The sequence below is a fragment of the Rattus norvegicus genome, chromosome 5, assembly GCF_036323735.1.
Source record: "Rattus norvegicus strain BN/NHsdMcwi chromosome 5, GRCr8, whole genome shotgun sequence".
Lineage (NCBI taxonomy): Eukaryota > Metazoa > Chordata > Mammalia > Rodentia > Muridae > Rattus > Rattus norvegicus.
The window spans coordinates 134716002-134736794 of record NC_086023.1 but is presented as its reverse complement, the minus strand read 5'-3'; the positions used below and the strand labels follow the sequence as shown (position 1 = coordinate 134736794).

The 20793-nt window shown below is 51.3% G+C and overlaps 1 protein-coding gene across 1 annotated transcript; it reads left to right on the top strand.

The window, feature by feature from the left end:
• The first annotated feature begins 1398 nt into the window (after nt 1-1398).
• Nucleotides 1399-20250, top strand: Faah (fatty acid amide hydrolase). The gene is made up of 15 exons (NM_001369126.1): nt 1399-1654; nt 9017-9130; nt 11472-11606; nt 11802-11935; nt 12031-12237; nt 12482-12522; nt 12747-12871; nt 14031-14156; nt 14603-14700; nt 15846-15945; nt 16209-16249; nt 16942-16981; nt 17421-17529; nt 18055-18200; nt 18397-20250. Exons 1-15 carry the CDS (start codon nt 1460-1462, stop codon nt 18523-18525), a joined length of 1740 nt encoding a protein of 579 aa, NP_001356055.1. The 5' UTR covers nt 1399-1459; the 3' UTR covers nt 18526-20250.
• Nucleotides 20251-20793: the final 543 nt, after the last annotated feature.

The following is a 20793-nucleotide window of genomic DNA, read 5'->3' as shown; positions in this document are numbered from 1 at the left end:
ATCCCTAGGGGCATTGCAGGCACACCCACCTAAATTACTCTAAAAAACAGTAAGTAAATAATAATTTCGTTTCCCTTTACAATGAAAAGAAAGGCCAGTGTGGTTGCTCTTAACATTAATCCCAGCATTTAGGGGAAGAGGCAGATTCAGGTGTATCTGAGTTTGAGGCCAGCCTGGGCAGGGAGGGAAGGAGGGAAGGAGGGAGGGAAGGAGGGAAGGAGGGAGGGAAGGAAGGAAGGAGGGAAGAAGGGAGAGAGGGAGGGAAGGAGAGAGGGAGGGAAGGAGAGAGGGAGGGAGAGAGGGAGGGAGGAGATTGAGGCTTAGCTTGTGACGGAGAACAGAAACTTTAATTGCAGAACCTCACAAACTCCTGGCTGTCCTCTAAGGTTGCATAATTACCGCCCCTATCAGATTCAAAGGTAAAGAAATCCAGCGACTTTGAGTTTCTATTCAGAGTTCTGAGACACCCGACCCCACAGTGTCTCACTTCCAGAGGCAGCACTGGCAACACAGCCTTAGTGGTTAAAGCACCTGCTTTGAATAAGACTCCAATCTTCGCCACTAGTGTGACTCAAAAAAAGTCATTTTATCCTGCTTGCCCTCAAGTTACCTCACTAGTAAAGTGCAAATCATTTCTCACAGGATTTCTAAGGGGATAAATGAATACATAAAATTCTGCGACAGCAATCTAGCCACAATCAGGGTGTGCCTGGCCCTAATGTACAGCCCCCAGGAATGGGTACGAGATCGATGGAGATGACTCCGGTTCAGGCGAAGTTGCTGGGTGTGACCCAGGAGAGGATGGGCTATGGGGATCCTCTGTGTGAAGCGGATGAGGAAAAAGTGGTACGGTGCCCGAGTAAAAGGCTCAACGACTGGAGGGTGGGTAGAAAAAGAAAGGCCACCTGGTGGACGCCTCAGGAGTTCCTGCAGTCCAGAGCTCAGGTGAGATGGCCATCCAGCTCTGCACAACCTCGACAACTCTCGGCTCCCAGGAAAGAAGATGCTGAGACGTTAATAAGGTCCACTGCCCCCCCCTCCCCCCCCCCCCCCCGTCTCTTCTTGGAGGGCCTGTTCTGGAGACTCGGGCTTAGCCGGGTTTCTCGGGAGAGAGTTGAAGCTGTGGGGTGTCTAGGGCGGAGACACAGCTAGGGGCCGGGTCAAGGAAACCGGCCGCCCCGGTGTTTTTGAGGGTGCCCACGCGGAGCTCAGCTGCTCCGCCTGCCTTAAAACGCTGGCACGCCGGGAACCAGGCCAGCAGGGGGCCAGGCTTGACCTTGACCGTTGGAGCTACTAGCTTGGCTCTCGCTGCCCGGCAACGGCGCGCTCCCCGCGGGCCCGCGGCTGCGCCTGCCCCTCCCTCAAGCGGAATCGCGGGCGATCCAGGCCGGGTTTTGCAGCGGAGCTGTTGGTTTGTGCGAGCCGAGTTCTCTCGGGTGGCGGTCGGCTGCAGGAGATCATGGTGCTGAGCGAAGTGTGGACCACGCTGTCTGGGGTCTCCGGGGTTTGCCTAGCCTGCAGCTTGTTGTCGGCGGCGGTGGTCCTGCGATGGACCGGGCGCCAGAAGGCCCGGGGCGCGGCGACCAGGGCGCGGCAGAAGCAGCGAGCCAGCCTGGAGACCATGGACAAGGCGGTGCAGCGCTTCCGGCTGCAGGTGAAGGCGGGCGCTGGGGCTGGGGTGGGCTGGCGTGGGCTGGCGTGGGGAGCACGGCTTGGGCAAGGCAGCAGCGCCAGGGGTCCGGATGGCAGGCAGCGCAGATGTGAGCCCCGGAACAGAAACCCCCTCCTCGAGCTAATGCATTCGGTCCTCTTTCTGCGCCAGGTGCAGCGCAAGGGGAAACGGAAAAGAAAAGGACAGGTGGTGGAGGCTGGGCGCTGTACTGGGTCAAAAAGAAGCTTTGTCCCGCGCCTTAGAATCTCGATAACCGACTATCAAAACGCTGGGGGGAAGAAAGACCGTTAGCCTGAGAATCAATAGAATTCATTAGGATTTAGGACTTTGGAATCCTGGAGTGATGACCCAAGAAGTCACGTCGATGGCCCAGGACACCCAGAGAGCTTAAAGTTCATGTTTGTTAATTTGTACATAGGGATCATAAAAGAGGAGAGAAAATAGACGCCTATGTACACAGGGAGTTAGTGGCCAAGCCCCTGTACGCCTTCCAGGTTTCTGCCTCCCGCATATTAGACACCTCGCAAACCCTCCTGTGAGCATCCTTCCAGTGGCTTCCCTGGATGACCCGGTCAGCAGACTTCACTTCTCATTCCCCCTTTGGATATTTCAGTGTGCACCTTTTGGGGGTTGAGAGAAAAGAGCCCGTGAGAAGGAGAAAAGATATCATCTTCAGGAGGGGAAACACACTGACCCCAGTTAGAATCCCAAATGCTGAAGTCTACATGTGTTTATGTGCTGAAGGATAGAAGAGTTGCTGTGGGTATTTGTGGGATCTGACAGGGAGGGATCTCAGATAATGAGGACAGCAGGAGTCAGAAAGGTGTTTCTGGGTCAGTATCAGGGAGGAATGCAGGTGAAATGCAGGTGAAAACTGCATTTGGCCGGTCCTCAGTTGCAGTGAGTGAGTTTTGAGCAAGAACGGCAACCAAGTGCTTTGTGGAACTCTTCATTCCTAGCAGTGGAGAGTGATTAAGAGGATTGGTCTCTGGATACCCAGCTGTGGCCCTGAATGCCCGCAAAACTTTGGCTTCCTGTAATCCTCTGTATTACCCTCCACCTTCACTAAGTCCAGCGTGCAGTCTTATGTCTCTATTGGAATAAAAGTCTATCTGGTTCCAGCCTACCCAGGCAGTGTTTGGAGCTGGCTCCTCCTAGGTCGGGAGGTTCTGATCCCACACCAGCCACCTCCTCTACCTGAGCACAGGCTTTTTGGTTATTCCTTGCTGGTGCCTTCTCAGGATCTTCATGCTGATCCTGGGCTAGGCCTGGGGAGCCTTGGCTGCTCTCTCATGTCCTTCTGTGCAGCCAGCTTTCAGAACAGCTTGGGGAGCAGCGCGGGAATCTGCCCACCGTTCCTGCCTACGGGAAGGAATACTTCTAGGCATAAGGAATCCATTTGGCTGGGAGGGCTGGGAGGGCTGGGAGGGCTGGGAGGGCTGGGAGGGCTGGGAGGGCTGGGAGGGCTGGGAGGGCTGGGAGGGCTGGGAGGGCTGGGAGGGCTGGGAGGGCTGGGAGGCTGGGAGAAGGCTGGATCATCCTGCATTTCACCTCCCCTATTTCTTCTAAAAGAATTGCCCTTCAGTCTCTTAAAGAACAGAAGAATTTTCTTGCTTTCTCTTTGTTTCTCTCTCTCTTTCATCCTTTCTTTTTCCGCCTTTTTTTTTTTTTTCCGACACAGGGTTTCTCTGTTTAGCCTTGGTTAGAACTTGCTCTGTAGATGAGGCTGGCCTTGAATTCACAGAGATCCACTTGCCTCTGCCTCCCAAGTGGGAGGGATTAAAGGTGTTCACGCCACCATCACCACCATCACCACCACCACCTGGCAAGAATCTTTTTTTCAAAGAATGTTTTAGGGCAGAGGTTTTGGCTCTAAAATGCAAAGCTGTTTTTATAATTTCCAGGAGCTAAAATTTAGCTGCGGACACCAAATTAGCTTTTTCAAGGAGGGAAGCTACCTTTGGGGTTTTAGGGGCCGGAAGCCAAAGGAATCTCTGTGGTGGCTTTGCTCGCTTTGAACTCGAAATATAGCGTAGGGTGCACTTGAACTCCTGGTTCTCCTGCCTCAGCCTCCCACATGCTGACCATGTGTTGCTGCACTCATTTCTCTGTGTGCTTCTTAGCAAATAAAAACCATATTCATATTCACACAGTTTTCAGTTCTCCCACACTTTTCGTTCTGTCTCGCTGTCCAGACTGAGTTAGAGACCAGCTCAAGAGACCCTCCTGTTTTAGCCATTGATACCTGGGACTTCAGGTTTGGCCTAGCACACCTCACTAAGGGTCCTGGTACACCTTATGGTAGTGCTCAGGAGATAGGGTTTTGTTGAAAAATCAGCCCAGCCTTGGGTTCAGCCCCTTCCCTTCTTCACCCCACAGAACTCTTCCTACCCAGCTCTGGCTTCCTTGGAGAAGAGAGAGGTGGCACCCGAGGCTGCCTCTGAAGCCTCTCTTCTAATGCTTCCTCCACCCATCCCTGAATAGCAAGGGGCACCTGGGAAGGTAGGACCCAGTGTGCTGGGAGGACAAAGCAGTTTGGTTCCTCTGATAGATACTATGCAAAGTTAACTTTGTGCTAAGGTAGACACAAGCTAGATAGCAATAGGACATGAACGTCTGAGTCACAGCGGTTCACACAATGGCTCAACTTTCCCAGACTCAGGAGCAGCTGTGGGGAGAGGTGTATTTCTGGTTACTGTTGAACATTGGAAGCTTATCAGCAACAACCTTTCCCCTACTTTTCCCAGATGCTCCTGAGTGAACTTTTTTAAAAATACTACTTTTTATTTTTTTATTTGTGTGAAAGTTTTGCCTACATGTATGTTTGTGCACCATGTGCATGCCTGGTGCCTGCAATGGCCAGAGGGGCATCAAATCCCCTGGAAATGCAGTTATAGAAGATTGTGAGATACCCTGCGGGATTGTGGGAACTGAACCCAGGTCCTCTGGAAGAGCAGACAGTACTATGAACTTCTGAGCCATCTCTCCAACCCCTTTCCCCCATTGTTTCTACGCTGCGGACAAGAACCACAAGGAATAGACTATTAGCTAGAAGAGATGTCACAGGACATGATTCCTGCCCCAGGGCCTTTGCACATTTGATTTTGTTGTACTGTCTCATGCATTGTCTTGGTAAAAGTTCACTGACTCTCCCTACAAGTGACCCTCCCTTTACCAGATCCACAGTGGCTTTGTCTCCTGGCCTTTTTCAAGCCTTCCTTGCACCTGTCTTAAGATGATTCTGTTGATGAATTGAAAACACCACTGAGAATCTCTTCATCATCATTGTGATCAAGAGGAAGAAGCTTAAAATAGTACACAAGAGATAAAAGCATGAGAGAAAATGAGACAACCCGAGAGTCTGAAATTAGGACAACAGATAGTTCAGGAGGGGAAGAAACAGTTGGGAGAGGGGCAGTGCTTAAAAGATAGGTACAGTAGGGGCTGGGGATTTAGCTCAGTGGTAGAGCGCTTACCTAGGAAGCGCAAGGCCCTGGGTTCGATCCCCAGCTCCGAAAAAAAGAACCAAAAAAAAAAAAAAAAGATAGGTACAGTAACTTGTTTTTTTTTTTTAAATTTATTTATTATATATCAATATACTGTAACTGTCTTCAGACACACCAGAAGAAGGCATCAGATCTCATTACAGATGGTTGTGAGCCACCATGTGGTTGCTGGGACTTGAACTCAGGACCTGAGCCATCTCTCCAGCCCATAGTAACTTCTTAAAAAATTTCTCCATGCTGGGTGGCCATACAGTTAGCTGGAGGAAATCAGTGCCTGGCTCTCTGCTTCCCTCCCTAATATTCACAGATTGGCCTCTCTCTGGTGCAGGCTTAGTTTGGTGGTTTGGGAGAGAGATGATGTCTCAGTTGCCTGATGCTAACTGAAGATTTAAAAATAGCTGTTAGTAACCTCGTTATCTGCTGTCAACGGAAGGCACTGGGGAGAAGGGAAGTAGTGAGAATGGGAACCGTCTTAGGGTTTCTGTTGCTGTGAAGAGATGGTACTGTTCTGTGACCATGGCAACTCTCTTGTTGCTGTGTTTTGTTTTAGAGACAGGGTTTGTCTGTATAGCCCTGGCTGTCCTGGAACTCATTCTACAGACCAGGCTGGCCTAGAACTCAGAGATCTGCCTGCCTCTGCCTCCTGAGTGCTGGAACTAAAGGCATGGGCTACCACCACTGGCAACTCTTATAAAGAATTTAACTGGGGTTGACGTACAGATTTAGAGGTTTAGACCATTATCGTCGTGGCAGGAGCATGGTATACCGGCCGACACGTTGCTGGAGACGTACGTACCAGAGAGTTCTACGTCTGGATCAGCAGGCAGCAGGAAGAGGGAGACACCAGGCCTGGCTTGAGCATCTGAACCCTCAAAGCCCACCCCCAGTGACACATTTCCTCCAACAAAGCCACACTTAACACAACAGGGCCATACCATCTAAAGGTGCCACTCCCCTGTGACCAAACATTCAAATCTGTGAGTCTATGCAGACCATAGACTTCCTGGTCAGACCACCTGAGGGCTTGTTGATAACTTTGAGTTGATAACTTCTCGAGGAGACTTGCCAAGGGAGGGACTTGGCAGGCAGCTTTAGCAAGGAGGGAGGAGTGGCAGGCAGGCTGCCAGTGGTAATTGCCCCGGGGTAGTGGGTACTGTGCTGGTTTTGACTTTCTTTGCTCTATTTCAGGCATTTTTAAAATGAAACAATGATCACATGAAGTATTTCAGAGACTCATGTATTCCAGGCTGGGTCTGAACTCATTATAGACATTAAAGATGACCTCAGACTTCTGACCCTCTACCCTCAACCATGTCTGGTGTTTGTTTGTTCCTTTGTTTATTTTTTGAGACAGGGTTTCTCCAGTTAGCCCTGGTGGTCCTGGCACTTGATTTGTAGACCAGGCTGGCCTTAAACTCAGGGATCTCTCTGTCTCTGCTTCACTTGAGTGCTGGGATTAAAGGCCTGTGCCACCACTCCTGTCTACCATGCTTGGTGTTATGTGATGCTGGGGAATCACACCCAGGCCTTTGTGAACACTAGGAAATGGTTCAGCTGTATTCTTTGACTTTTATTTTACCTTCTTTTGTTTAAAAATGTGTGTGTGTGTGTGTGTGTGTGTGTTTGTTTTGCAACAGTTTACTCTGTAGCCCAGGCTGACATCCGATTCATGGCAATCCTCCTGCCTCCACTTCCCAAGTACTGGGATTACAAGCATAAGCCTCCAATGCCTGGGACAAATACGAAGCCCAGTTTGGGTTCATTGTGGGAAAGGAGAGGCAAGGGACAGTGCTTTAGCAGTATGGTGGCTTTGTGAAAACCATGAGTACGGACAGCAGTGATGTGGGTTTTCACAAATGAGGGACCCGAGGAGTGTATCTCTCTCTATCCAAGAGAAACTGAAGACAGTGGCTTATGGTCTAAAGCCTCTGAAGACCTGAGCAAAGCCCGGAGGAAGATATATATGCTTAAGTATTTGATGGGCCTGGTTACGGGAGGTTGCAGGAAGGGTGGGCTGAGCTGTGGGGGTGGTGAGTCACTGATTGGTCTAATACCCTGGAGGAGGACCCAGGAGGATGTTTGTGGGTAGGTGCAAGGGTGTGGCTTGGAACCTCCTTTCTTAGAAGTTACCACTCTCCAGCACACCCTGTTTTTTTTTTTAATCCCTTACTATCTAAAATTCATATTTGATTGTGTCTCAGTTTGTGTTTTCTGTTACTGCGATAAACAGCACGACCTAAAATAAGTTCGGTTTATTTCAACGACAAGTTGTAGTCCATCACTGGGGGAAGGCGAAGCAGGAACTCCATTTACTGCTGTGGTGCCATAGACAGCAGGCTCTTCATGCCTGTCTAGCAAGGGTATGCCAGTTATCTCCCTTTGGGTGTGGTCTTCAGCCACACAAAGCTTAACAGAGGCTTTTCTTGTGGTTGCACTTCCTGCCAGGGCTTGTAGGCAGTGGGTGTCCTGTGCTGGGTGGGTAGGACATCACTGCCTATGTTGCTTAAAAAAAGAATGTATTTCATGTCTATGAGTGCTTTGCTTGCATGTGTGTATGAGTACCACATGTGTGCTTGTGCCTGCAGAGGTCAAAAGAAGGTATCAGATCTCCCAGACCTGGAGTTACAGATGGTCGTAGGCCATCATGTAAACCCATCCCAGGTCCTCCGCAAGAGCGAATGTTCTTTGCCACTGAGCCATCCCTTCAGCCCCACGCCTTACCTTTCTGGTCCTAAACATAGCACTTCTTTTCTTTTAGTTTCAGTCTTTAAATCTGTGCAATGGGAATGTTGGTAAGAGTTAATCAAGACGCTGGGCAGTGATGGTGCACACCCTTAGTCTCAGTACTCAGGAGGCAGAGGCAGGTGGGCTAGCCTGGTCTATAGAGAGACTTCCAGGACAGCCAGGGCTATCCAGAGAAGCCTTGTCTTGAACACGCCCCCCCAAAAAGTTAATTAAGACATAGAGGGTCATAGGCTTGGTGTTAAAGACCGTAGTTCTGTCTCCTTTGAGCAGTGGGGCAGGAAGGTGGTGAAAGCTCAAGGCTAGCCTGGTCATAACGGAGCCCTTCTTTCAAAAAACAAACATAACCAGGTTTGGTGGTGCACATTTTTAGTCCTAGCACTTGGGAGAGGCAGGCAGATGTGTGAGCTTGAGGCTAGCCTGGTCTATATAGCGAGAACCTGTCTCAAAACAAACCCAAGTGGAACATTGGCTAGGCCTACCATGGCGTTACAGAGGTGAGCACACACCACCAGCGCTACACCAAACAGAAACCAACCAACCAAAAGACACCTTGAAGGAAGTAGGAGCAGGGACAGTTGTTGGGAGGAAGGAGTTCAACAGGTATGTGCGTGTGCACGGTGGGGCAAGGGGAAGGGGGATCAGAAATGAGAGAAGGTAATGGGGGGGGATATGATCGCAATGCATTACATAACAGGAAAAAACTGTCAGAAATAGAAGAAAAGAAAATGAAAAATAAGCATGTGAATGGGGGGTGGGGACCCAAAGCAACAAATCCTAATCAGCACTGTGCCCTGCGGGGCGGGCGGGAGGGAGGCAGACGTGCTCAGCGCAACCAGTGCCATCGCCAGCAGGCTTCCAGAGGCTACGTTTGCCTGGCCTGGCTTGTCAAAGGCCTGTCTAGTGTCAGGGACATTAGCAAGTGACGGGGAGCACCAGCTTGTTTTCTGTGAGGACAGAGTGGCGGACTCAGTCCCTGGAAGGGGATGGGGGGTGGGGGAAGGGGGAAGATGAGATTGGGATGTAAAGTAAATGAATAAATTAATGGAAAAAATGAAAGTTGCATGTGTGAGATGATATAATACGTTATCCGCAGAATCCTGACCTGGACTCGGAGGCCTTGCTGACCCTGCCCCTACTCCAACTGGTACAGAAGTTACAGAGTGGAGAGCTGTCCCCAGAGGCTGTGTTCTTTACTTACCTGGGAAAGGTAAGCCCCAGGCTAACCAAAACCTCTTCTTCACCGGCTGAGGGGAAAACCTGGCCTGGAGTTGTCCTGCTCTGGGTTGTGGTAGAACATCCGTGCCAGGGACTACCAGGAAGGGAAGGAGCCTTTGTGCGTGCATGCATGTGTGTGTGTGTGTGTGTGTGTGTGTGTGTGTGTGTGTGTGTGTGTGGACACTGAGCATACTGTCTTAGCTAGAAACATGGCTTTCAGCCCAGATTTTCCTCTCCCGCCTCCACCTCTGGTTCCCAAGTCTGTTTTGTTCCCTTCTGTCTTTGGTCCCCACCCACCTTTAGCCATCCTGGTTTTCACTTCTCCCCTCCTCTGTAAGCTGCAGCAGCCTCCTGGCAGAAGCCCGTCCAGATCTTCATCCCCAACCATCCAAGTTGAACTCAGGGTCTGCCTTGCTTTGCTTGCTTTGTGCTGGTACTTTGTCCCAGGATTCTCTTTCTTTCTGCTTGCCCTCCCAGGCCATTGATTCTCCTGAGTCTGCCCTGCTAGGTCCCTGCTCCCCCCACCCCCCACCCCTCCCATTCACAGGCAAGGCTCAACTCTGTCCCTCCTCAGGTTCTCCCCAGGTCCCGTGGACAGGGATTTCTTTAAAAATTAAATATATGTGTATTTGTCTGTGTGAGGGGGTATGGGTAATGTGTGTGGGTGCTCTTGGAGTCCAAAAGAGAGCACTGGGACCCATGGAACTTAAGTTACAGGTGGCTGTGGAGCCGCCTGATATAGGTGCCAGAAATCAAACTGGGGTCTTCAGGAAGAACAGTCCTTAGAAAGAACTCTAGGGCACAGAGCCATCTCTCCAGCCCTGATGGAAATTATTTCCCTTTAAGCCTTCACGCCAAACACATTGTCTTTCACATAAGAAACGCTCAGGGATGGCTCAGTGGTTAAGAGTACTGACTGCTCTTCCAGAGGTCCTGAGTTCAAATCCCAGCAACCACATAGAAGCTCACAACCATCTGTAATGAGATCTGATGCCCCCTTTTGGTGTGTTTGATGTATATTTATTATACAGTGTATATAATAAATCTTAAAAAAAAAGCTTAAGAAAAACGAGTAAGACAGATTGTGCGTTCTGGTACATTCTAAATGTGATAATGTGATTGACGGTGACCCCAAGTAAGTGTCAATGTCAGGGGGAGGTGTGTTATGATGTTAAAAGGGATGAGCAGCCAGTGTCATTGACAGAGACACAGGGACTCCTGAGGCCTTGAAGAGGCCCCTAGAGAACAGCATTGTAATTGCACACAGGCTCCTCCCTTCTTGCCTTGGATAGCTTGGTGACTGATATCTGCAGTTTTGAATGTGGCCCCACAACCTACTCTTCTCCAGTTGTCTTCCAGGAGCAGGGGATATTGTTAGGTTGAACCTAGGTGTCCCCTCTCTTGTTTCTGGGGCCCTGGGCCCGTTGCTGGAAGTTCTAGATACCTCCTGTCAGTATATCAATTCTTGGTGGAGCCTTCCACAGTTACCAGGCAACAGCCAGGTATGCCTGGCTTACCATAAAAGGTGCCTCCTCCTTCTGTCTTATTCTCTCTGCCCCTTCTTTCCCTAACCCCTTTCTCCCTCTCTGGCCTTCCCCCTCCCCCCTCCCCATGTGTTTCTGGCTGGCTTCTTCTCTTCTCCTTCCCTCCCTCTCTCTTCCCACTTTGCAGCTCCCCTTCCCATGCCCTAAATACACTCTATTCTACACCATACCCTACTATATTACCCAGGGTGCACTATATTCTAAACTAAACTGTCATATGGCTGGTACCTCAGGGGGAAGGGATGCCTCAGCATGGGCCTGCAGAGGCACCCCCTTCCACCTTACCATACCTGACTCTATCAAACATATCCTTGGTTCTTTCTTTTTTATATAAAACACAACAACCACACAACAATAACCCTTATTTCTCTATTGAGGTCAGTCATCTGTGTGACTCAAGAGTCCCAAGGAAAAGGGAGGCTCAGCTTGGCCAAGGCTGAGGCCTGGCACTGGACAGAGAAAGGAGTGTCAGGGTCTGGTCTAGCCTAACCGGGCAGCAGCTAACTCCTAGCATGACCTGGAGCGGAAGTGGAGGTCTGCTTCTGACGGCCTCCTGTCTATCTCCCTGGTCAGAGACATGGCTTGGAAGTATGGAAGCAGTGGCCAGTGGTCATCTTCCTAGCTACTCTCTGCTGAGCACTTCTGAGGATGACCTGGCCTAGCCTGGGTGAAGCTGGTGCAGCCTCTGAGCCATGTTTCTGGTTACCCTTTCCCTTACATGAGGTGTAGAAGGAGGAATGTTAAAAAGAGAGGAAGCTGGCTTCCTTGTGTCCATTTCCCTGTCCCTAGGCCTGGGAAGTGAACAAAGGGACCAACTGCGTGACCTCCTATCTGACCGACTGTGAGACTCAGCTGTCCCAGGCCCCACGGCAGGGCCTGCTCTATGGTGTCCCTGTGAGCCTCAAGGAATGCTTCAGCTACAAGGTACACCCTGCTGGCTCTCAGCCTTCCATACTGCCTCTGTCTGCATCCAGCTCCGGGGGCCTTAAAGGACATCTGGGGTCCAGCGGCCTTGGAGGTTCTGTCTGGCCAGTGTAGTGGTGGTGGGCGTATCCCTGGGCTGATGAAGGGTCCTGAGTCATTGCTGGTGTCTTCTTTGTACCCGTCTCTTTCCCTAAGGGCCACGACTCCACACTGGGCTTGAGCCTGAATGAGGGCATGCCATCGGAATCTGACTGTGTGGTGGTGCAAGTGTTGAAGCTGCAGGGAGCTGTGCCCTTTGTGCATACCAATGTCCCCCAGTCCATGTTAAGGTTGGTCCCTCAGAGTTGGTCTAACCATGAGGTGGGAGTAGGCAGAGGACAGTTGTTGTTGTGACCTGGGCTGACCTTTTTCCTGCTTCCTCCAGCTTTGACTGCAGTAACCCTCTCTTTGGCCAGACCATGAACCCATGGAAGTCCTCCAAGAGCCCAGGAGGTTCCTCAGGGGGTGAGGGGGCTCTCATTGGATCTGGAGGTTCCCCTCTGGGTTTAGGCACTGACATTGGCGGCAGCATCCGGTTCCCTTCTGCCTTCTGCGGCATCTGTGGCCTCAAGCCTACTGGCAACCGCCTCAGGTATGCTGGGGACAGGGAGGTCTTGGACTCCTAAAGAAAGCATGACTCGGCTCAGCCTTTAAGCTCTCTAGGCAGCAGGAGGGAGTCACTGACCAGCATTTGGTGAGGGTGTGGGAGGGGATTAGTTACCACCAGCTATTCGTGGTTTCCCTTCCAGTGCTGGGAGTTTATAGAGACATGGCTGGGTTTGAGGTGAGCATAGGGTAGCCAGCGCTTGTTTCCAATGTCTTGTGTTTCTGACCAGCAAGAGTGGCCTGAAGGGCTGTGTCTATGGACAGACGGCAGGTGAGTGAGTCTCTGGTACTCTTGGTGCCCTGGAGGGTGTGTGGGGGAACATCTTGATTTGCCTTTGCCCCTCTTTTCTCTGTGGGTGTTAGCTGATTGCCAAGCCACTGTAGGTGTCAGTCCTTACTGCCCTTTCTTGCTCACTCTGGAGCCACAGACCAATCCTTACTCAGACCTAGGGCTCATTGGAGGTCAAGTGACCTCTCTTCCTTCCTTCCCTACAGTGCAGCTTTCTCTTGGCCCCATGGCCCGGGATGTGGAGAGCCTGGCGCTATGCCTGAAAGCTCTACTGTGTGAGCACTTGTTCACCTTGGACCCTACCGTGCCTCCCTTGCCCTTCAGAGAGGAGGTGAGTGGGGATGGGGATGGGCAAGGGGAGGAGACTCTAGAACCCAGGTGGAGTGGGCTGGTGGCAGCTGCTACTGCACCTCTGGCCACCAGGTGGCACCAGTGCATGAATTTGGAAGCTCTTAGGCTTTTCCCCTAAGGACTGCTAGCTAGCGACTCCTTAAACCTCGGGAACTCCTCGGAAAGAAATTGTTGAGTTTGCCCTTCGTAAATAGCGTCCCTTAGAGTATTCCTGCCCATCTCCCCAGAAAACAGGCTGCCTGGCAAGTAGGCTGAATGAGGTGAGAACAGTATGGAGTGTGGACTTCCCAAATATCAGACAGAACTGAATGGCTTATTCCCTGAAGCCTGCCTTGTATCTAAGAGGGAAGGGCAGGGTGGAGCCAGGAGTGGGCTAGGATTAGGTCAGGGCTATGATGTAACACTCGGGAGCTTTCACTGAGAGGGTCGGAGTCTTGGCGAGCTGATGTCCCTGACTGTTAGCCACTGATGAGCTGACAGGGAATCAGGGAATTGGGGAGATCACAGAGGTTATCTTCTTTGTGTACAAAGCTTTTGGGAGTAGTCAGAGCAGATGAACAGTGTCTCATTCATGTCAACTATGGGAGACAAGCGCCACTTCCAGAATTCCTGCATTTCCTTCTCCCGGTGCAGGCCTCCTGCTTTTCCCAGTGAAGCTGCCTTGAAGGGGCTGAGGGTCCCCATGTAGTGAGTGGCATAGTTATTTTTAGAAGTTAGGGCAGGCGGGAAGGTCTGTGTGGAGTAGGTTTGTCTCCTTAGCAAACAGGTTCAAACAGTTGTAGCCTGAACCCCTTCTGAGAGGGGAGAGTGAGGAGGTCTGGAAGAGCTTTTGACAGGAGTGAGGGCAGTAACAGAACCTCCACTCAGAAGGCAGAGTGCATGGTTGGGCTTCTGTCGTTGGGTAGCCCGGGTTTCCTCTTACAACTACTGGGAATGCCTTCATTCCCGCTGAGTCCCTGGGGCATTTTGTGAAAGGGTGCGGATGATCTGTTGCTAATACAATATAGCTCAGGGGAAAGGATGTCAGGATTCAGACTGTAGCCTTGTAGCTATAGTGGACCTAGAGGGTCTCCTTCTCTAAGCATTCTGCAAGGACCCTTCTCTTCTGCCCCAACCCCATTTCTTATGTTTGCTTCTAGGTCTATAGAAGTTCTAGACCCCTGCGTGTGGGGTACTATGAGACTGACAACTATACCATGCCCAGCCCAGCTATGAGGAGGGCTCTGATAGAGACCAAGCAGAGACTTGAGGCTGCTGGCCACACGGTATGGGGCCTGCTCTGCTTCAGGGGAGTCTCCTATGCCAGTTCCTCCCAGGTCCCTTCATTCCTTGCTATTTAGTCATCTGGGATGAGAAGTTTGGCTATGCGAGACCAGTCTAAAGATGGCTGAGGTGGGAGTACTGGGGAAAATAGTTGGTGGGGTACTTAACCTGTGCTGGGAATGTGTGAGTGCATGTGTCAATGGTGTACAGCTTTCTAGAGATTCCTGGGGACATGAGGCTGTCGGCCAGTGGGCATGGTTTGTTAATTCTGAGACGACTTCATGTGTGGATCCAGACTTCTCATGAGGTTGTAGATCAACAAAGCTGACCTTTTAGCTTTGTGGTCATGTGACACCAGTCATCCTCATGGCTACCAGGGCAGCATCTGAGCTATGGGAGCCAAAGGCCTTGTAGTATCTGTGGGCCTTACCTACTTCAATCTCTGCAGCTGATTCCCTTCTTACCCAACAACATACCCTACGCCCTGGAGGTCCTGTCTGCGGGCGGCCTGTTCAGTGACGGTGGCCGCAGTTTTCTCCAAAACTTGTGAGTGCTGTTGGGCTTGAGGATCTAGGGTGGGATCAGAACAGTGCAGGGGCCTGTGCTCAGTGGTCATGAGCACGGGATGTTCTTCCAGATGATCCAGGTTTGATTCCCAGCACACACATGGCAGCTCACAACTGGCTGTTAACCCAGTTCCAAGGTATCTGATACCCGCCCGTCCTCGCCTCCGCAGGCACCAGGCACACACGTGAAGCACAGAAACACATGCCGGCAAACACTTAGGCACATACAATAAATTTAAAAAAAACGTGCAGACCCAGGGAGAGCAGGTAGGCCCAGGATGCACACATGGAAGATCTGGACGGGGACCTTGCTGTCCTTTGAGTTATGCAAGTTGAAGCTGGAGATACCGTACCACAGAGACATAAGACACAAGGGGAGGCTGGGAGGTAAATCCATGCCCCTCTGAGCTAAGCGTCCTGTGGTGTGCAGGTGTGTAAAGGCTTCCCTGTTGTGTGTTAAGTCTGGACAGCAGTCTTTCCTGAGCCAAGTCTTTCTTTTCAGGCCTCAGTTTTCCTTTTTCTGAATGGGTATGTGGAGGCTTACCCCGTGCTTGGGAGGCAGAGACAGGAAGATCTCTGTGAGTTTGAGGGCAGCCTGGTCTAATGAGAGAGTCTTGGATGACCAGGACTAGACAGAGAAACCCTTTCTCAAAAAACCAAAATAAATAAATAGATAATAGATAGATAGATAGGTAGATAGATAGATAGATAGATAGATAGATAGATAGATAGATAGATAGATAAGAGGCTTGCTAGAGAGCAGCTAGTTGCAGCTGTTTGCAGAGGGCTGGCTCAGGTCATGAACCTGCTCTTTGGTCTCACTGTAGGTTTTTGGGGAGCCTATCCTGCAGCCCCATTCAGAGATGTAGGCTGGCATCAGGGCTGAATAGAAAATGCGGAGGGAGGTAGTTCCTCTGTCTGTCTCCACTGGTCTCCACTGGGCAGAGTCCAGGCACTTTCCAAAGTGTGCTTTGCAAAGAGGCCAAGGAAGGACCTGGATATCCACACTCTTGGAGTTGGGTGAGGAAGGAGGAGAACAGGACCGCCCAGTCACAGGCTTGCAGTGACGGGAAGGGGGAGGGGCAGAGGAGCAGAGTCATCTTAACTAAACTTTTTGTCTTCCAGCAAAGGTGACTTTGTGGATCCCTGCTTGGGAGACCTGATCTTAATTCTGAGGCTGCCCAGCTGGTTTAAAAGACTGCTGAGCCTCCTGCTGAAGCCTCTGGTGAGAGTACCAGGCATGCAAGGACACACCCTCTCGGTCCCCATCTTATGGTACCTCATGGTCTCTGGTTCTTCCTTCCTTCTTCCCCTGGTCTCTAGGTCTAGACAGGCATGGTCTCCTCATCTCTTCTACCCTGACTGCTTTTTTTCCACCCTGTAACAAACCTGTTTGTCAAAAGGGGAGTGGCTTGGGGCTGGGAGGTGGGAGAGCATGGAGGAGGTGGCATTGGTCACCAGTTACTAACCCTGTCTGTTCTGGTGCAGTTTCCTCGGCTGGCAGCCTTTCTCAACAGTATGCGTCCTCGGTGAGAACTTTTCCTGTATCCTAATGCCTGCCCCTGTGTTTCCTCAGTGGTATAGTCTGAGTCCAAGTGGTTTTGACAGAAAAATCTCCGGGAGAAATAGATGCTAAGGTTGAGGTGTTCTAGGCAGGGAGGTCAACCTGTGACCGTCAGGTGGGACCCTCAGATCTGGATGATCTGAGGACGAGGGCCTGAGTGCAGAGCAGGTCCGGCTACATAGGGGGAGGCATAGGGAAAAGGCAGAAAGGAGTTAGCCCGAACTGTGGTGGGTCGGGGACTGTGGGTACCAAGGAGACAGGCAAAAAGCTGTTAGGACTCTGAACTGAACTGGTCTGGACCTGGTCCTACCTGACCCTTTGTAGCTGGTCTTCAAAAGAAGGATGATCCACCTCAGTCCCAGCATGATGTCTGTGGACATAGTCCTCTGACCTCCAGATATTAAGGACTTTTGACAGCCCTATCCTCTCTTGTAGCTCAAGGGTCACGAGGAATCAGGCCTGGTCTAGTGCTGGTTTAGCTATGAAGTCACTAACCCACCCAGCCTGAGCCCTTGAAATCCTGGATTTTTCTGTCTGGACAGCAGGGCCTTGATTTCCTCCCTTGGAGCTCCCGTGGGGTTGAATGAGCTCTTGAAGTGATGGGAGTAGGGTGTCTGATGTTGATGCTGATGGCTGTGACCTCCTCTATCTCCTCAGGTCAGCTGAAAAGCTGTGGAAACTGCAGCATGAGATTGAGGTAAGGTCTGAGCCCTGGGGAGCAGGGGAGGGTGCAATTGCATCCGCCAGCAGTCTTCTCCAGATGCTACTCCCACTGGGGCCCTGGAGTGGCCTGCTTTTCCTTCCTCCCCAGTGACTGTGGCTTGGGCCCTTCTGTGATGTTCATTTGTCTGGTATCCGTCCTTGGAGTCTGGCTCAGACTAGGGCTCCTGTCCTGGGCCCCTCTTGGTTCCTCTGGGACTATCTGTGTCCATGTCAGTAAGTGGCTCCATTTTGCAGAAAGTGTTTTGTCTGTGGTGGAAACAATATCCTCAAGAGGCAGCATTCCCGTCTCTTGGTGGCTCCGCTCAGATCTAGTAGCAAGTGTTAGGGCCAGAGCCACCGCAGTGTCCGTTGGACATCACGGGATGCCCTGGCTCTATTTGAGCACCTCCCACCGTGTGCGTGTGTCCCTTCAGATGTATCGCCAGTCTGTGATTGCCCAGTGGAAAGCGATGAACTTGGATGTGCTGCTGACCCCCATGTTGGGCCCTGCTCTGGATTTGAACACACCGGGCAGAGCCACAGGTGAGGCCTACTGCCCCTCACTAATACTCTCATTCCCGCCCCCTTCCGAGTTCAGCCCATGCACTATAGAGCAATGGGGTAGAAGAGGAGAAGTTCCAAGGGAACACATCCTCCATGGAGGGGCAGCTTGCCCCTTTGGGCCTCACTAGCTTCGTCAGCTAAGGAGATGGAAGATGTGGGGAGAGCATGAGCTCTCTAGCCTGAGCACTGTGCACGCAGGACGTCCCCTTGCAGAGTCTGCAGTTTGGGGAGATGGTGTTTGAATCTAGGTGGGATTTAGATAATCCAAGAAAATAGGAGCAACATTCCAGGGGACACTGCGTGGATAGAGGCACAGAGGAGCATCAGGAAGTCTTGCTGGCCTCTGTGCTTTACCACAGACCTTAGGCCCGGGAGAGGGACTTGTCCTAGCTGTGGATGCAGGGCACCATTCTGTGTGTGGGATAAGGGTGACTTAAGGCCCAGAGAGGAAAGTCAGCACTGCAGGTGTCAGGGCTTGCCACAACCAGTGTGTTTTCTTCCCAGGGGCTATCAGCTACACCGTTCTCTACAACTGCCTGGACTTCCCTGCGGGGGTGGTGCCTGTCACCACTGTGACCGCCGAGGACGATGCCCAGATGGAACTCTACAAAGGCTACTTTGGGGATATCTGGGACATCATCCTGAAGAAGGTAAAACCTGCCTGTCCCCTAGTTCTCTGCTCCCCAGACCCAGCTGCTGTAGAGGACAGAGTCCTACTACTCGCAGGCTTTACCAGCCTTCCTTAGCAGAGCTCCATGACTGCTGCTGGCCCTCCCCAGCAGAGTCTGGACCTGGGGTGTGGGCTTTACTGCGTTTCTCCATCCTGATGTCTGTATCCCATTGCAGGCCATGAAAAATAGTGTCGGTCTGCCTGTGGCTGTGCAGTGCGTGGCTCTGCCCTGGCAGGAAGAGCTGTGTCTGAGGTTCATGCGGGAGGTGGAACAGCTGATGACCCCTCAAAAGCAGCCATCGTGAGGGTCGTTCATCCGCCAGCTCTGGAGGACCTAAGGCCCATGCGCTGTGCACTGTAGCCCCATGTATTCAGGAGCCACCACCCACGAGGGAACGCCCAGCACAGGGAAGAGGTGTCTACCTGCCCTCCCCTGGACTCCTGCAGCCACAACCAAGTCTGGACCTTCCTCCCCGTTATGGTCTACTTTCCATCCTGATTCCCTGCTTTTTATGGCAGCCAGCAGGAATGACGTGGGCCAAGGATCACCAACATTCAAAAACAATGCGTTTATCTATTTTCTGGGTATCTCCATTAGGGCCCTGGGAACCAGAGTGCTGGGAAGGCTGTCCAGACCCTCCAGAGCTGGCTGTAACCACATCACTCTCCTGCTCCAAAGCCTCCCTAGTGCTGTCACCCACAAGATAGACACAGGGACATGTCCTTGGCACTTGACTCCTGTCCTTCCTTTCTTATTCAGATTGACCCCAGCCTTGATGGACCCTGCCCCTGCACTTCCTTCCTCAGTCCACCTCTCTGCCGACACGCCCTTTTTATGGCTCCTCTATTTGTTGTGGAGACAAGGTTTCTCTCAGTAGCCCTGGCTGTCCAGGACCTCACTCTGTAGATGAGGCTGGCTTTCAACTCACAAGGCTGCCTGCCTGGGTGCTGGGATTAAAGGCGTATGCCACCACAGCCTGGTCTGTTGGGTTATCTTTTAGGGTCATCTCTGTGACCCGTCTTCTACTTATATATCCACAAATCAGAACACTGGACCAGGGAAGAAGTTGTCACGCTGGATACCTGCCAGGGAACACGTCTAGAGACAGCAGTGTCATCCATTTGAGCTTCCCAGCCAAATATGTCTCCAGTCTATACTTGTTAGCTTGCCAGTATTGGCCTGTCTTCCGAAGTCTCCTACATGCGGTAACCTAGGATACCTTAAGTGAGTGATACCACTTGTAGTCTGGGCTCTATCATTGTATGCCTAGCACCCAGCATGGTCCCGGGCACTTAGTGGGCAGCCAGGGAAGGCTTGGAGGGATGGCAGCTTTATCCTAGCAAATCCATTTTGTCACGTCCTGATTACTTCCTGTGTCACCCATAATAGGGAATTTCCCAGGTTGTCTCTGACCTGCTTCCCTTATCTAACCTACTTTCTTCACTTTGATTCATGGCCACAGGGACAAATATCTCCTCGTCTGTGATCAACCTAGAACTTTCTTTTGGTCTAGAAAGCTGCATGCATCAACTTCCACCAACCCTGAGCTCCTCCACCCTTTCTTCGTCCAGCCCATAAGCGCATTAAGTTCCTCCCACACTATGCTCAGGGTAACCAGACAGAAACAGTCCCTGCTTGAATGGTTTTTTATTCTACCAGCAACTGTGTAATTACATCTTGTGTCCCAAGTGCTATAAAGCAGAAGTCCCTGGGTATGTTGTCATCAAGCATGTGTGTCAGGGAGTGCTTCCTGTGCGAAGTGACGCGTAAGCTGGAAAGTGCATGGTCAGTGGGAGCTAAGGAGTGAGTATTTCAAGAAGGGCGGCGTTGATGTAAGTGCTGCTGATGTAATGGGATAAGGACAGGTGAAGGGAGGGAGAACTCCGCCTGCCATCATTGAATTGAGGGCCCACTGTTTGCCAGACACTTTTCAAAAGGCTGCCGAGGTCCGTCCTTGCTTTTAGGGGACTCATTTTCTAGACAGGGGCCATGCAAATTCGACCATAAATAAAATAATTTCTGCTGATAATAAGAGTGAATAAATAAAAGAGGGCGCACGCAGCCCAACGAAAGATGAGGGAGTGAGGTCCAGGTGCCCAGGGTATGGTGCAGCTGTCACAGGGCCTTCCAGAGGGGCCTGAGGGCATCACCAGACAGTATTTGAAATAGAACAGGTTAGGATAGCAAGAGGTAGAACGATGGATTAGGACGAGCTCTGGAGGTGTCTTGAAGGTAGGTGATTCAGCATCCGCATCCAAGTGACTTGAGGCTCAAATCCAACAGTGTTAACCACAAACTTGACTCCTGTGTCTCCTGACTTCCGGGTGAGAGGGTAGTCACTAGTCCCTTGGTCACAGTGGTTACATTGACTAGCTTCTGGATGGCTGTGACTCCTCCTGAAACATCACAGGGTTCCTAACGTGAGTCCACTCTCTTGCTCCTGGCTCTTATAGCTTTCCTTTTCTCCCCATCCTTACCACAGACCCTTTCTTTCCTGGGAGACTGCATCCCTAGGATCCTAGCTGACTGCCTCAGCCCTTACTTTCTTGGGTCATCTGGGCAGTTGTGGGAT

Excerpts from the sequence above, each read along its gene's own strand:
- Faah (NM_001369126.1), top strand. The coding sequence starts at position 1,460 with ATGGTGCTGAGCGAAGTGTGGACCACGCTGTCTGGGGTCTCCGGGGTT. Across the intron at positions 15,946-16,208 it reads GCCTCCTGCTGAAGCCTCTG|TTTCCTCGGCTGGCAGCCTT; the intron begins GTGAGAGTACCA and ends GTTCTGGTGCAG. Across the intron at positions 17,530-18,054 it reads CACACCGGGCAGAGCCACAG|GGGCTATCAGCTACACCGTT; the intron begins GTGAGGCCTACT and ends TTTTCTTCCCAG.